This window comes from Leptodactylus fuscus, chromosome 8, assembly GCF_031893055.1.
Source record: "Leptodactylus fuscus isolate aLepFus1 chromosome 8, aLepFus1.hap2, whole genome shotgun sequence".
Taxonomy (NCBI): domain Eukaryota; kingdom Metazoa; phylum Chordata; class Amphibia; order Anura; family Leptodactylidae; genus Leptodactylus; species Leptodactylus fuscus.
The window spans coordinates 50,350,818-50,364,790 of record NC_134272.1 but is presented as its reverse complement, the minus strand read 5'-3'; the positions used below and the strand labels follow the sequence as shown (position 1 = coordinate 50,364,790).

The 13,973-nt window shown below is 40.7% G+C and overlaps 1 protein-coding gene across 1 annotated transcript in view; it reads left to right on the top strand.

Moving 5' to 3' along the window:
* VPS35L (VPS35 endosomal protein sorting factor like) overlaps window positions 1-13,973 on the top strand; it is a 46,863-nt gene that overhangs the window by 17,035 nt on the left and 15,855 nt on the right. The window contains exons 16-26 of the mRNA XM_075285776.1: window positions 1,036-1,147; window positions 3,224-3,340; window positions 4,028-4,081; window positions 5,082-5,162; window positions 5,785-5,847; window positions 5,921-6,006; window positions 6,914-6,994; window positions 7,967-8,030; window positions 8,804-8,902; window positions 10,409-10,486; window positions 11,345-11,459. Of these exons, the coding sequence (XP_075141877.1) occupies window positions 1,036-1,147; window positions 3,224-3,340; window positions 4,028-4,081; window positions 5,082-5,162; window positions 5,785-5,847; window positions 5,921-6,006; window positions 6,914-6,994; window positions 7,967-8,030; window positions 8,804-8,902; window positions 10,409-10,486; window positions 11,345-11,459 (950 nt within the window). The remainder of the gene's footprint in view (window positions 1-1,035; window positions 1,148-3,223; window positions 3,341-4,027; window positions 4,082-5,081; window positions 5,163-5,784; window positions 5,848-5,920; window positions 6,007-6,913; window positions 6,995-7,966; window positions 8,031-8,803; window positions 8,903-10,408; window positions 10,487-11,344; window positions 11,460-13,973) is intronic.

The window sequence follows — 13,973 nt, the reverse complement described above, 5'->3', positions numbered from 1 at the left end:
ATTTGGAGAGTTTCCGTATTAATGAATGAGATGGCCTAAACCTCTTAACCTTCTCTATTTCACAACAATAGTATTTGTCACAACTGGCAAGCAGGACAGTCCTAGACTGCCAAAGTTCTGCGCTAAGGGCGGAACCTGAAGAAAATCCGGATCTCTGCTATTTAGGTTTTCACATGTGACAAACAACAATTACTGCACCATAGAAAGGGAAAGGGTGAGAAGGGGACCCCTTCATTTCATCACCCCTTCATTTGTGGGGTGAGGACCCCTTCATTTCATCACATCAAAGGGAATCCTAGTAACACGAGTAGGGTTTATATCTAGTGTGGGTGAACTGCTGAGCGTCCAATAGAAGACTTTAGGACTGCTTAACCATTTTCCCTGTTATTTGGACATATTTATTGTATTTCTGTAGAGAACCACCTCAGAATGGTGGTTGACATTGATGTGCATGTACTCAGCAGCAGAGGAGAGATGGGATGGGGAGAAGTGGAGGGACCACTTCCCTTTTGAATAAATGGACTCATACACTGTGTCCGTTGTATTCTTATAGAGCTCCTAGTAGTCATACAGCACAACCGGTGTGGACATGTAGCTACAATATGCTGCCCTAAAATGCATAAAATATGGGCTTATCTTTTATTAACACAAAAGTAACAACCTGTGCAATAAATGTGTAACATTATATTACAACATTAAAAAAACAGTAATACAATGTGCAGTGGCATGGCTTTGTTCTATAATAAAAATGATTAAAATGTTAATATACTGTATATGTAGCACAATATGGCACCAAGAAAAAAAATACAACTCATCCTGAAAAAATACAGTGCCGTAAACCTGCACCAAACAAAAAAAAAATAAAGTTTTGATCTTCAGGAAACAGGGAGGGAAAAATTATAGGCCAAAATGACCCAGTTATTGCACCAGTTAATCTTGTTCAATGAGAATGTTTCTCTTCTCAGTAGATAAATGTGTAAGACCCCTTTAATATGTGTGGATTTTCAGGACATGTTCTGTTTTTCCTCTTCTCAGTGCTCTTCTCCTAAATTCAGTGATGTCGGCTTTCAGAGCAGAGTTTATTGCTGCCAGATCAATGGACTTCATTGGGATGATTAAGGAATGTGACGAGGCCGGCTTCCCTAAGGTAACTCCACTTATGACTCGCATCAGTGCAGATTTTTATATTACCAATTATTTAGCTGAATTACCTCATACATTTTCTACTGCCAGCATTTTACACATTATGTTAACTCAAGAACTTCCACACTCATCCCTGGCGAACCTTACAATATCTTGCCTTCAGTGATACTCCTTATAAAGATCCCCACTCAAATACTGTACTCAAGTAGTATAGGCATATGTTTCTAAACTTGTTCCTGCTCCAAATTTGTATTTTTTGTGTTTCTATAAAAAGAAGTTTTAAACTTGGCACCATATATAGATTAAGCTTCAATAGCCACAGAGGTGGCGCCACTCTCCTGAATGTTTTCATTGGCCAGTCCCTTTGTGGTTTGTCTGACATCCCTCTCGCCATAATACATCAAGCCAAGCTCCAATGAGATCTGGCACGTGTGCATTGAAGAGAGTTGTAGTGGCCTTGTCTTCATCTTCATATGTGTTCGATGCAACGGAAGCTGACTTGTGATCATGTATCCTTTCCGAAGAAAGTTCATTCAAGGCAGAAAGGTGTGGCCAGCATGACTAATTTAGATGTAGGAATACAAAATTGGTATAGGGATAGGTTTAGAAACCTTATCCCCCGCACTGTAAAGCAGTAGTGGTGGCTAAAGGCCCTATTATATGGGCTGATTATTAGGAATGAGTGCTTTGGAAGCTCTTTTGCCCAGTTATGGTCCCATGTAAAATCAGCGAACAAACAAGCAAGCGCTAGTTTTCTGGATGACTGAATCTTCTACGGTATGCAGCATAAAATATTATTGCTTGTCGGTAGGATCTTGCCCTTTGTGAACAGGAACGCTGACATAATGAAACTGTATGTGCCTGGTCAATGGTACATACTGCCCCAACTATTGCTCCATGTACTTGGGGCTAAGCAAGTGCTGATCATCATGCTGTTTTGTTGATTAGTGCCTGTTAAACACATTGTCATCATTGTCCTATCCTGTGGATAGGTCATCAGTATCAATTACCTTCAGGTCCTGGACATTCCCTTTAACTAGATAAAATCTATTTTTTGTTCGGAGTCATTTCATTAAAGGGGTTGTCCCATCACAAGGATCCTATCTATACTGCTTGTTAATGTGGATTTAAGACTTTTCCTAAATACACTGCTTCAGCAAAACTGCTTTGTTTGTCCACTATCTTAATTTATTCACTTCATTGTTGACACTGCACTTCTATGGCCCTTGGGATTATCTGCTCATTTCCCAAGTGACTAGCTGCCTGCTCTCAGGGAGGGGGGGGGAGGGGCTAAGTCCACGGGAGCAAACCCCTCAAAATCGTATCAGCCTGCAGTCAGCACTAATGAATAGCATGGCATACTGACTGACAATGGAATTCTATGACAGCTGTATAAACTTGATTTTGAGGGGTTTGGAGCTGTAGAAAAACTAAACTATAGCATATAACATTTTTTTTTTGTTGGAGATTTTACTGCAACAGAAAAAGGCTAAGGCTGGCAACAAAATCATGGGAAATATATAGGAAGTGCTTATAAGTCTACATTTTGCTCAATCCACTCCTCGCTTTGGCTTATAAGAAAAAAATCAGAAAAAAAAAAAAAGCTGCATTTCTGAAATGTGGGATCCTATCATTAAAACGCAATTTTTTTTATGACTAACACGTAGGAATAGCCTTAAGAAAGGCTATTCTTCTCCGACCTTTAGATGTCTTCTCCGCGCCGCTGTTCGGTAGAAATCCCGCTTTTTGTTGATATGCAAATGAGTTTTCTCACAGCACTGGGGGCGGACCCCAGCACTCAAACAGCAGTGGAGGCATCCCCAATGCTGCGAGAGAACTCTCCAGCGCCGCCTCCATCTTCTTCAGGAACAGCCTCTTCATATAGGTCAGCATTGTAAACTGCAAACTGAAGATGATTTTTAATTACATTAATTCTTCATTATGACATTTTAAGGGCATTTCAGTCTAGCGGCATATATAATTTTAGGAAGTTTTGTGCCTTTGAACTATTTCTGATTCATGTGTCTCCATGGACCTAATCCTGGATTAATAAGTAATGAGTACAGTTTCTGTTTTTCAGCATCTACTATTCCGCTCCTTGGGACTCAACTTGGCTTTAGCTGACCCTCCTGAGAATGACAGACTCCAGATTTTAAATGAAGCATGGAAAGTGATCACCAAGTTGAAGGTCCCTCAGGTATTGTATTTCTGTACTGCAGTGTGAATGGGGCTGAGTCTTCTGGCCAGCCTTCTCCATACACACAGCTCATTATTCCTCTAGCACATGAGCGGCCCGCATACCCTGGATTATGGATACATATGACAGCCAGAGCTATTCTTAGATTGTGACAAGCCTAGAATGATATTTAATACTTATCAGGGGATTCTATACCAAGTTTTGGTACAAAATTAAAGGGCTGGTCCATGATTTCTGTATTATAAATATCTGACTTGTGGGGGACAAACAGCTGGATGTTTGGGCGGTGTCTCTGGTCTTTGTAGTATACAGCGTACGGAGCTAGATAGCTCTGTGCCCTGTACAGTGCCAACTGCTTCTGGTTTTGCACACTGTTTAGTGCACAGATAGGAGACATCTCCAAATAGCTGATCTGTATGGGGGCCATCTGTCGGCCCAACAATTTTTATGGCCTATCCTAAGGATTTACACCCTGGGCCCTGGGTTCCACAGCCAAGTGTTTGGAAGAATTTTCTGTCTTTCAAACAGATAGTGATAAACCCTCTCTATTCACTGTGCTAGTCTGAGCTAGCTGGGTGTAGTCCTGTAGACTGAGCTAGTCTAAAAATACTGCCTCTACTCACCACAGTACAGATATATATATATTAATGTGTTCTTTACTGTTTTATTTCTGATGTTTGTTTGCAGGATTACATTAACTGTGCAGAAGTATGGGTTGAATATACTTGCAGGCATTTCACGGTGAGTGATTTATTTAACCCCCTCCACGATCGATTCTGAGAATGAAGGAGAACTGCTTTAGTTATTTCTGCACAGTGGGGCTCCCAATCACCAGCATGTGGGGGCACATGGGGGGGCACTAAGAGGGACCATTTTACTACATATGAGGATGTTGAAGGGGCAATTACATTGAGTGTTTTGACACTGAGGAGAACTTAATACTACATATGGAGGCACTGAGAGGAACGTTACAGAACTGTTGATGGAGTCTCCAAACTAACCCTTATTTTGTTAACTTTGGGGGTAATTGGTTGGGACACTTGCTCACTAGGGGGTACTTAGCTTGAAAAGATTGAGAAACTCTGACTTAGGCTAAGGCCCCACGTTGTGGAAACGCAGCTTTTTTTTGTTGCAGATTTTGCTGCGTTTTTTTGAGCCAAAGCCATGAGTGGATTGAGGAGAAGGTAGAAGTCTAAGAGCATCCTATATATTTCCCATTTCTTTTGTAGCCATTTTTGGTTTTCAAAAAACTGCAACAAAAAAAGCTGCATTTAAGCAACATTTGGCCTTATAGTGGTATTACACTAAATTATTTTTTTTTTATAATGAGCTCTGATCGGCTACGAAACCTGCTGATCAGTGTTTGTTCTGCCCCAGCCTTATTACACAGGCTGATACAGAGCACATGCAGGAGGAACGATCTTTCCCCAGGAAATACTTTCATTGTTTGTCGGCTGTAGAGCCCTTATTAAACAGGATGATGTACTGCTGATAAACAATTTATTTATTTTTTGATCCTGCCAAAATCAGCCGATCGTCTGATGAACCTTCGAACACTCGTTCATTGGATGATTGTCAGCCTTTTTAGGCCAAATATTGCCTGCCTGTGAATCCAGCAGTCAGACATTTGTAGCATATGTAATGAATACATATGGTGGGAGGCCCATGTAACATTTTGCTTTGGGCACTCAGCTGGGCATATACCGTTGGCTGTGATGTTTTATACCTTATGTTTTTGCAGAAAAGAGAAGTGAACACAATCCTGGCTGATGTTATTAAACACATGACCCCGGATAGGGCATTTGAAGACGCCTATCCACAGGTAATATTTAGAGTTTTGTCCATTAACTACATTTGTTAAAAAGTAGTTACTGCTGTAAGTAAGAATTGTTTTCATGCAAAGTCTTAACTGTGCTCTTATGGGTGGCCGAAAAGTTCTCCGTGGGGGGAATCTGCACTTTTATGGAAATTATCCTTCTATACATATAACATATCTGTGCCTGCTATGTGTCAGCTGTCAGTAGTATTGTTGGTTTTAGAGCTGATTCATACTATGTACATTGCAGTATGGCCGTTTGTCTGTCTGTGCTACGGTCACACATTACATGGTGATTGAAGGGAATTGACAATCCAGTTCCATCTGTGTGGCACAAAGCCATGTGGGTCCTTGGGCATGCTTATTTTTTTCTCCCTGCCTGGGACCCCTCTTACAATACAACCAAACTGAAGACCCACTTCCATTTTTGGGTCTTTAATCAAGCTCTTTAATCACTGTATGGGCATTTGGGTTCTGAATGACACTCTTTATACCTATTGTCCATCTTGACTAGTAGATGTTGGTCTTAATCCCCCCCTTTACTATCTCGGCAGCTTGCATGATGCTTTTTAGTCTTTTACCTTTAAATTGTTTGTTAATTTGTCATTTTTGATGATTTTTTCTCCAGCTTCAGTCCATCATTACCAAAGTCATTGCACATTTTCATGACTTCTCCGTCCTCTTCTCTGTGGTAAGTATTATTATGTTTGTATAGTATAATCATTTATAAAGAGTCCTATTAAACTTGAACATTTTGGTTCCAGGAGAAATTCCTGCCATTTATGGATATGTTCCAGAAAGAAAGTGTAAGAGTGGAAGTTTGCAAATGTATCATGGAGGCGTTTATCAAGTTAGTATTTTAGTAGATTTCTTGGTTGAGATTTCTAAACCATCATCTCCTCAAAATTTTCACTTTGGGTTTTCTATCACAAGTTTGGCAGCAAACCATGTGTCTGGGGCACCTTTCTCTCATCGGAGCCATAATGTGGCCTCATGATGAACAATCCCATGTAGTACCTAACTCACGGCAGGAAATTAGATATGAGATGCATTGGGCCCTGTTTATAGAGAGAGCAGTTTTATGTCCCCAGGCCACTACTCTGTATATATCTTCTATATAGCTTTCTATATGGGTCCTAAATTTGTGGTGGACATTCCAACACTGAGTGAGTGAGTGTTTTACCTCAGGAGTGCTCACAAGTAGTAACTGTATACTGCAGGGGTCCTCAAACTTTTTAAACAGTGGGCCGGAGGCAGAGCAGGTCGAACAGACATCAAGAGCGGTGCCCTCCAATAGGTAAAGTGAAGTAGGCTCCATGGCCTGGCCCGAGCTCCCCAGGAGCTTCATTATAAATGCACACCTGCCGGTGTTGTCGGCGGGGCCAGACAGAAGTGCTTGGTGGGCCGCATGTGGCCCTCGGACCGCAGTTTGAGGACCCCTGTTATACTGTATTAAGTGCCCACACACCATAGATATTTGATAGCAGTATGCCTACTGACCCCAGGACCTCAACAGATACTTCACTTATATCCCCCTACACATATAGAAGTTTACACCTAATGGAGTGGAAAATATGTCGTTGCCAGGTACATCAAAACATCGGTCATAATGTATTCAACATGCCTGATCCTTCTTCCTCTGCCATCTACAGTCTAACTACATTTGGCTAGTAATGTCAGAATACTTGTTCTCTGTAGCATCAGTTGTTCTTGTTGGGTATTGTAGGTTCTGATATGATTTGTTTTTCCCCGTATAGACATCAGCAGGAAGTGACCAAGGATCCAGTCATACTGAATGCTCTCCTTCATGTCTGTAAGACCATGCATGACTCTGTGAAGTAAGACTTTCCTTCTCTTGCACTTGGGTTACATTTACTTCAGTGATCAGTCTTATATTCTAATTCATTTGGGGAAAAAAATCCTTAAAGGTGTATTCTGAGATCATTTTATTATTTAATACTGCTGCTAGTGGGCCTATAGACATAACATACATTACTCACCTCTCCCTATGCCTCCATTTCTGATGCCGTGAGCCCGATTCTTCTGTATATAGGTCCCTTGGCTGATGTTACCAGAGACGTTCCTATTGTGCCAGAGGACCGTTGCAGGCAGTCATAGGCCTCAGTGGTGACCTCTACACTAACAGCATGTGATTGCTGTGATGTGCCATTTGTGAAGAGTTTACCACTGAGGCCTGTGATTGTGCCAGATGATCACCAGGTACAACCAACCTGGGGGCCTGTATACAAACGAATGGACCTTCTGCTGCTGGAGGAGGCCTGGGGTCTGGTGAGTACTTGTTTTTTCACTTTCCCACTAGCAGCCATATAAAATCACTTAAAAATGTTTCAAAAATCACTTTTAATGACACCAGTACACATAAGGGTAGCAAGCTAATTTTAGTGCTTTAGTAATGAGCTTTTTGTCTGCATGGCTTGTGCAGGTTGTACACATGCTTGCTTAAGAGTAAAGGATCTCTTGATTTGTTCTCACCCCTTACAATATAGGAAGGACTTCTGGACGCTGGAGATTTTTCATTCCTCTATCCTCCCTTTTTTTTCTTACTGTTCTATAACTTAGTTTTCTTTCTTTGATCAGTCCAAAACATAAAAAAGTTTAAAAAAAAACCAAACACTTAGGGTCAGTTAGTGACATAGTGAACTTAATTTTTTGCATCAAAGTGCAGGCATACAGTCAAGATAATTAACTGTTAATCTAATTTAATGGATGGTTTTTTCCCATGTGTCCATTTATCACACAATATGAGATGCTTGGGACTATAGATACATGTTACTGTTATATTTGTGCAGTGCCCTGACCCTGGAGGATGAGAAGAGGACGCTGGCGCACCTCATTAATGGGTTCATAAGAATGGTGGGTAAATTATTGCTTCCCCATGAAGGGTTACTATTACTATAGACTAATTCTATGAGGGTAACATGAAGTTAGAGATTTCACCCAGTTTATAAAATAGGAATCTAATTTTTAAGATTTTGGGTATGGGTCAGTGAAAATAGAACGGCTTGGACACACCCGCAAAAACTATGGTTGCGTGTATGGACCCATAGAAAAGAATAGATCTGTATATTATCTGCAATTGAAAAATTGCAGATAATAAACTATGGTGATGTCCATGAGGCCTTTAGTAGTATATAGCAGCAATTTAAGTGCATAGCTGTGTATACAGTGCTGGGTTAGGGATATACACCAAGATCCACAAACATGATATTTTGCTGAGGAGGCATGGGTCCACCTATAAATCTCCTTGTAATACGTTCTCATTACAAGGACTCCAGAGTGAGAAATGATTCAGTGGTGGATCAGTAGGTGGCGCTGTGTTTTATCATAAGTCACCAGTTCTAGTGAAAGTTTCTATGCTTTACTATAATTTCCTATTGGCATGAAGTAAAAGCCTGGACGTTATTGAAGCTTTAGAACAAAATATGGGGATCAGTCATTTGGGAACTTATTTGTTGGGGATCATATCGGCATTCGTTACGTCCTTATTACATAGTGTATTGATATGGTGCCAGCTGCAGAAATATATCCTGTTGCCTCATGGAATTCTTTACTATTTGAGTTGTTGTAGGCTCTAATTCTATCTGCGTGACATCAGACCTGGCACTGACTTTCTGTTTAATTCTCAGGTCTCCTTTGGGCGTGACTTCGAACAACAGCTCAGTTTCTATGTAGAGGCCAGGGCGCTCTTCTGCAATCTGGAGCCTGTTCTTGTCCAGTTAATTCATGTGAGTTGTGTTCACAAGGGGACGTTTCTGCTCTGAAGCGCAATGACGCAGCACATAACTCTCAGTGTATGTTACAGATTACTTATTACTCCCGAGGATAGCGTGCGGCGCTCCTATTATGCTGCTCTTATCTTCTCTGCAACACGAAACTTTCCAGCAGCCAGCTGTTTAAGTTTAATATCATCATTTTGGTTTTATCTACCTTTATTACCGTATTTTACCGAGTATAAGCCAAGGCCCCTAATTTTACCACAAAAAACTGGGAAAACGTATTGACTCGAGTATAAGCCTAGGGGGAAAGATGCAGCAGCTACTGGGAAATTTCAAAACTTAAAATGGTTTTTGGGTGCAGTAGGTGCTGGGAAAGGGGAGGGGGTGTTTTGGTTGTCTGTCTGCCCCTTCCCAGAGCTTGATGACTGTTCTCCCCCCCCCACGTGGAATTCAGCCTGGCTGACTAAAGGGTATCTGCAGTGCTCCTATTTGACCCCTTCTCGACGGAATGGAAGCACTGCAGATACCCTATATTCAGTAGACCGGGCTCTTTCAGACACAGGGATACCTAGTGTGTATGTGTTTCACATTAACTTTCCACTTTTATAGGTATTCTATGGAAAGGAGGGATTTAGAACTTTTTTTTTTTTTTTGTTATATTTTTTTTTAAAGCTTCTTTTTTTTCCACTATTTTACGGGAGATTCTATACATTACTATTGCGGCTGGTCATAGACCCCCCCCCCCCCCCCATTTTTTTTTTTCTTGCTTGACTCGAGTATAAGCCGAGGGGGGCTTTTTCAGCACAAAAACTGTTTAAAAATTCGGCTTATATAGAGTATATACTGTGTGTGTGTATATTGTGTGTGTATATATATATATATATATATATATATATATATATATGTGTGTGTGTGCGTTGCGTGCAGTAACTGAAATATATATATATTTTTTTTATTCAAAAGTTTTATTTATTTTCAAAAAGTGATAACAATACAGAAATCGTGAGAACTGTCACTTACAGAGTATATGGAATTAAAACAACACACAATCAGCAGAAGTTCAATATTCACAAGGGCGTAAAATAGAAAACATTACAAAGTCGTGAAATAGGCAGCATTTGTAACTGAAATATTGGTACATAAAGGGGTTTTCCTTAATACATCATCAATGGAGGATCTGTAGGGGTCCGATGCACAGGACCCACACAGATCAGCTGTTTGAAGTGGCCTTCACAGTCATCAGTCACATGGGCTATTCACAGTTTGGTCTCATTGAAGTGAATAGGCTGAGCTCCGATACTAAGCATAATCACTATACAACTGTGTGACAATGTGCTTGGGCTTTTGTGAATTTAGCAGAAGTGAAACGTATTATGATGAAAAATCTACAACATAAAAAAACAGCTTTTCTGCATTGTGGGGCCTCAGCCTAAAGAGGAAATCTGGAATAATACCAGAGCATCTCTGAGAGGCTAGTAAGATCTGTATTTAATAGTCACCATCTTTATTTTCTAGAGTGTGAATCATTTGGCCATGGAAACCAAGAAAGTGATGAAAGGAAATCATTCAAGGAAAACCGCCTCATTTGTCAGGGTGAGTGTCGCTATATTAATCCCTTATAAATATAAATGAAGACAAACTTGTGCTGCTGCACCATTCAGAGTCTGGATTGTCAAAAATAGCCAATACAGTCCATAGAAATGGATAGAGCAGTGCACATGCTCGATTCCTGCTCCATTAAAATGGGAAATGGGGATCCTCATTCTTGTTATTATTGGGGATCGCAGTGGTTGGACTCCCACCAGTCACACACTTATTGCCTATTCCAAGTTTCAACCTTGGGACAACCCCTTTAAACTTTATTTTCAGCTTGTTTGCTCCTGTAGCCCATGCGTCTTGATTTCCTACTGGTATACAGTATTGACTGTATTATTGTGGCTATTCTTTCAAGTCTTGCCCTACTCTTCATTGAATGGGAAACTCTTGAAGTTTGCATTGACATCTGTGGTTCACATGGTGCATGTAGACTATTTTGTGTATACTCCTACAGAATCTCTGTGCTTACACTTGTTTATCCAGGCAGGGGACATCCCTGGAGTAAAATACACAAGAAGGGGGAAATGGGAGCATGGGGTATATGTTCATATAGTAGGTGACCAGTCCGACATTTCAGCCCTTAAGGGCGGAAACCGCTCTGGCTTATCCAGGGGATTCCAAGCAAAGACAGTCCTTGTAAGCATTCACTATGTAAGCCTGTTTTTTTTTTATTATTCTTATTTGTTTTTAACTATTTGTTTACTTGTATTTCTTCATTTCTGGGTGTTTGTTTCTTTCTATTCCTTAGGTTTCTTGTAATATATTACTATATTGACATATGGTAGCTCCCCTGTTTGATAATTGTGGTTTCTTATGAAATGGAAATATGCCTACATATCATTTTGTTTGTTTCAGGCTTGTGTTGCCTTCTGCTTTATCACCATTCCTTCTCTGACCAGTATCTTCACCCGACTCAACCTGTACTTGCATTCTGGCCAAGTGGCTCTTGCAAATCAGTGCCTTTCCCAAGGTGAGCTTAAGAAGGACCAGTCCTACTTATTACTTAATGGGGTTGTCTCTTCTCTAAAACTGCTCCTTAAGGTCCTACTAGAGAACCCAATATTCAAGGCTGTTATCAGCAAAGAGATAGGAATACTTGTTGTTATTTATAGCCCTGTCTAATAGAGCTGCGATCAGCTGACTAAAGAGCGAATGGTAGCTGGTTATCTTATTGCAGCTCTCATGCAGTGTATAAGATGCAGATTATGGGCAGCACATCACCTTGTGTAATCTGGACAGTGCTGCCAATAATCAGCCATGCAGCCAAATGGGGGAGAAACCACTGCAGTAGAGATAGTAGCTACAAAAGCAACCATCTTATTTCAGATTGTCTTGCTTTTCCAACCATGCAGCTGTTCATTTTGGCTCACTGGGGCGATCTGTTTTATGGGCTCTGAATGGAGCAGTAGGACTGCCGCTGTCATGCTCCTCCTAGCCAAAGACTTGCCGCTGGGGGAAACATAGTTCTGTTGGTGGCAATCCCAGCCGATGTAGCATTTACCACCTATACAGTGACACTGAGTTTGCAAGAGTGGGACCCCTTTCCTTTGATATCCTTATGTCCTATTAGAATAGTACACGTTATCTTACAGGTGTTTACATGTAAGTACATATTTATAGAGTAGCTACTCCTGTTTATTTCAGTGCAAGTGTACTGTAGCTCAGGTTATATCCTTACCGGGCAGCGTTTTAAGACCCCATGCACATGAACAAGTGTGCCATTCAAGATGGGGTTAATTTTGAGGCAGAATGCACTAACATTGACATCCAAGTGCTTTCTTTGATGTACTAGCCTCTGTAGGGGCTTCCAATCCATTCTGCTCTGATGACACTGAGCAGGATAAGATCTGCTTTGTGTTCATCCAAATGGAATGGACCATCGGGACAGCGGCTTGGGACACCGGAGCAGTGGGGACAAGCGAATGTGTCTGGTTTGTTTTTTTTTCACCCTCTCCATCCTCCTGCTGCTTTTCTAAAATATCGTGGACAACCCCTTTAAGGTCATCCATGCAGGTCACAAATGCTTTTGGTTTAAATGCTTTATGTATGTGACTTCTACAATATTTACAGGGTTGATAGATCTTTTTTAGGCAAGCGGTAATTGAACATGAATACGTCAGAACAAGATTTGTTTTCACTAGAAAGAACCGTACATGGAACACAATAATACAATCCTGTGACTTTATGTGACCCGGTAAATCAGAATGCACCTTTATCTTTTCAAGTTATTTCTGCTATGATTCCATTTAAGGAAATCAATACGGTCACCTACTAAGCTTAGGCTCCACAGAACAATTTTAGGCTTTTATACCCACAGGGGATAATCTGCTGCTTCCTTCTCTTCACAGTATTGAAAGATAAAACTCAATCCTGTGTATCTGAAGTGTAACCATTATTCTTTTAGAGTGATATTCTCCAACCTGTGATGCTCCAGCTGCTGAAAAACTACAATTTACTGCACGCCTTGACAACCTTTGGTTATAAGGACGTGCTGGGAGTTGTAGTTTTACAAGAGCTGTAGCGCCACAGGTAGGAGATCTCTGCCTCTGAGTATTTATCTCATATGTTTGAGCATGGGAATACAGAAAAGTTTACCGCACCTTATATAAACTTCAGAAACTAACAGAAGTGTGGAATTATCTTGTCTATTAAAAGTTTTGGTAATCCTAAAATTGCTGTTATTTGATAGAAAGCTGTGTCCCCCTCAGTCATCGGTTGGATTTACTCTCATCGTCCCAGTAGGTTCCAGCGGCTGGTGTAAATGAGCTGACGCAGGGAGCTGACTCTGGGCTTTGGAAGTCCATCACAATTGCAGCTTTCTTTGTGTTGGACCTGATGTTATGTTCTGCTTAGGACAAAAGAATTTAGAGGCGAGCATTTTTTTTAACCAGTTATTATAAAGGAACAATAAAAAACCTGCAAAGTCAGATGTTGTGTGTCTATTACCCCTGTCTGTGATGCTACGTTGTACTATGAGGTCTTGCTTCCTGCTGTATATTATTACATCTGAACCTAAATGAGAACATAGAAGAGTAGGAGGAGCTGAGCTGTAAAGGGGTGGTCATTGTCTGTGATTGACATCCTATAAGTGTGCTTAAAGAGTTAACTAAAGGACCACCTACTGGACTCCAAATCCCAGAATAAGCCTTAGTAAGCCTTATTACACAGGCGGAAACCCCTTTACTATTGTAAGCCTTATTACACAGGAGGACAGGATATCTAGGCAGGATATCTCTACTGCTTTAGGTTGTGTTAGACTATTGTTATGATCCCAAAACTTATTGTCTGTGAGCTTTCAATTCTTAATTTCCTTTATCTTTTGGGGGAAATTAAAAAAGGTGAAATGGATACCAACCAGCTGGACAAGGAAACACAAGCAGGACTCTTCTTTATGCTCTTTAAACTTGAGGCCATTTCTGACAGTCTGTGCATGGAGCACTTGTATTTCTGTTTCTTTAGGAAAAATTGATTTGTCATTTGTGAT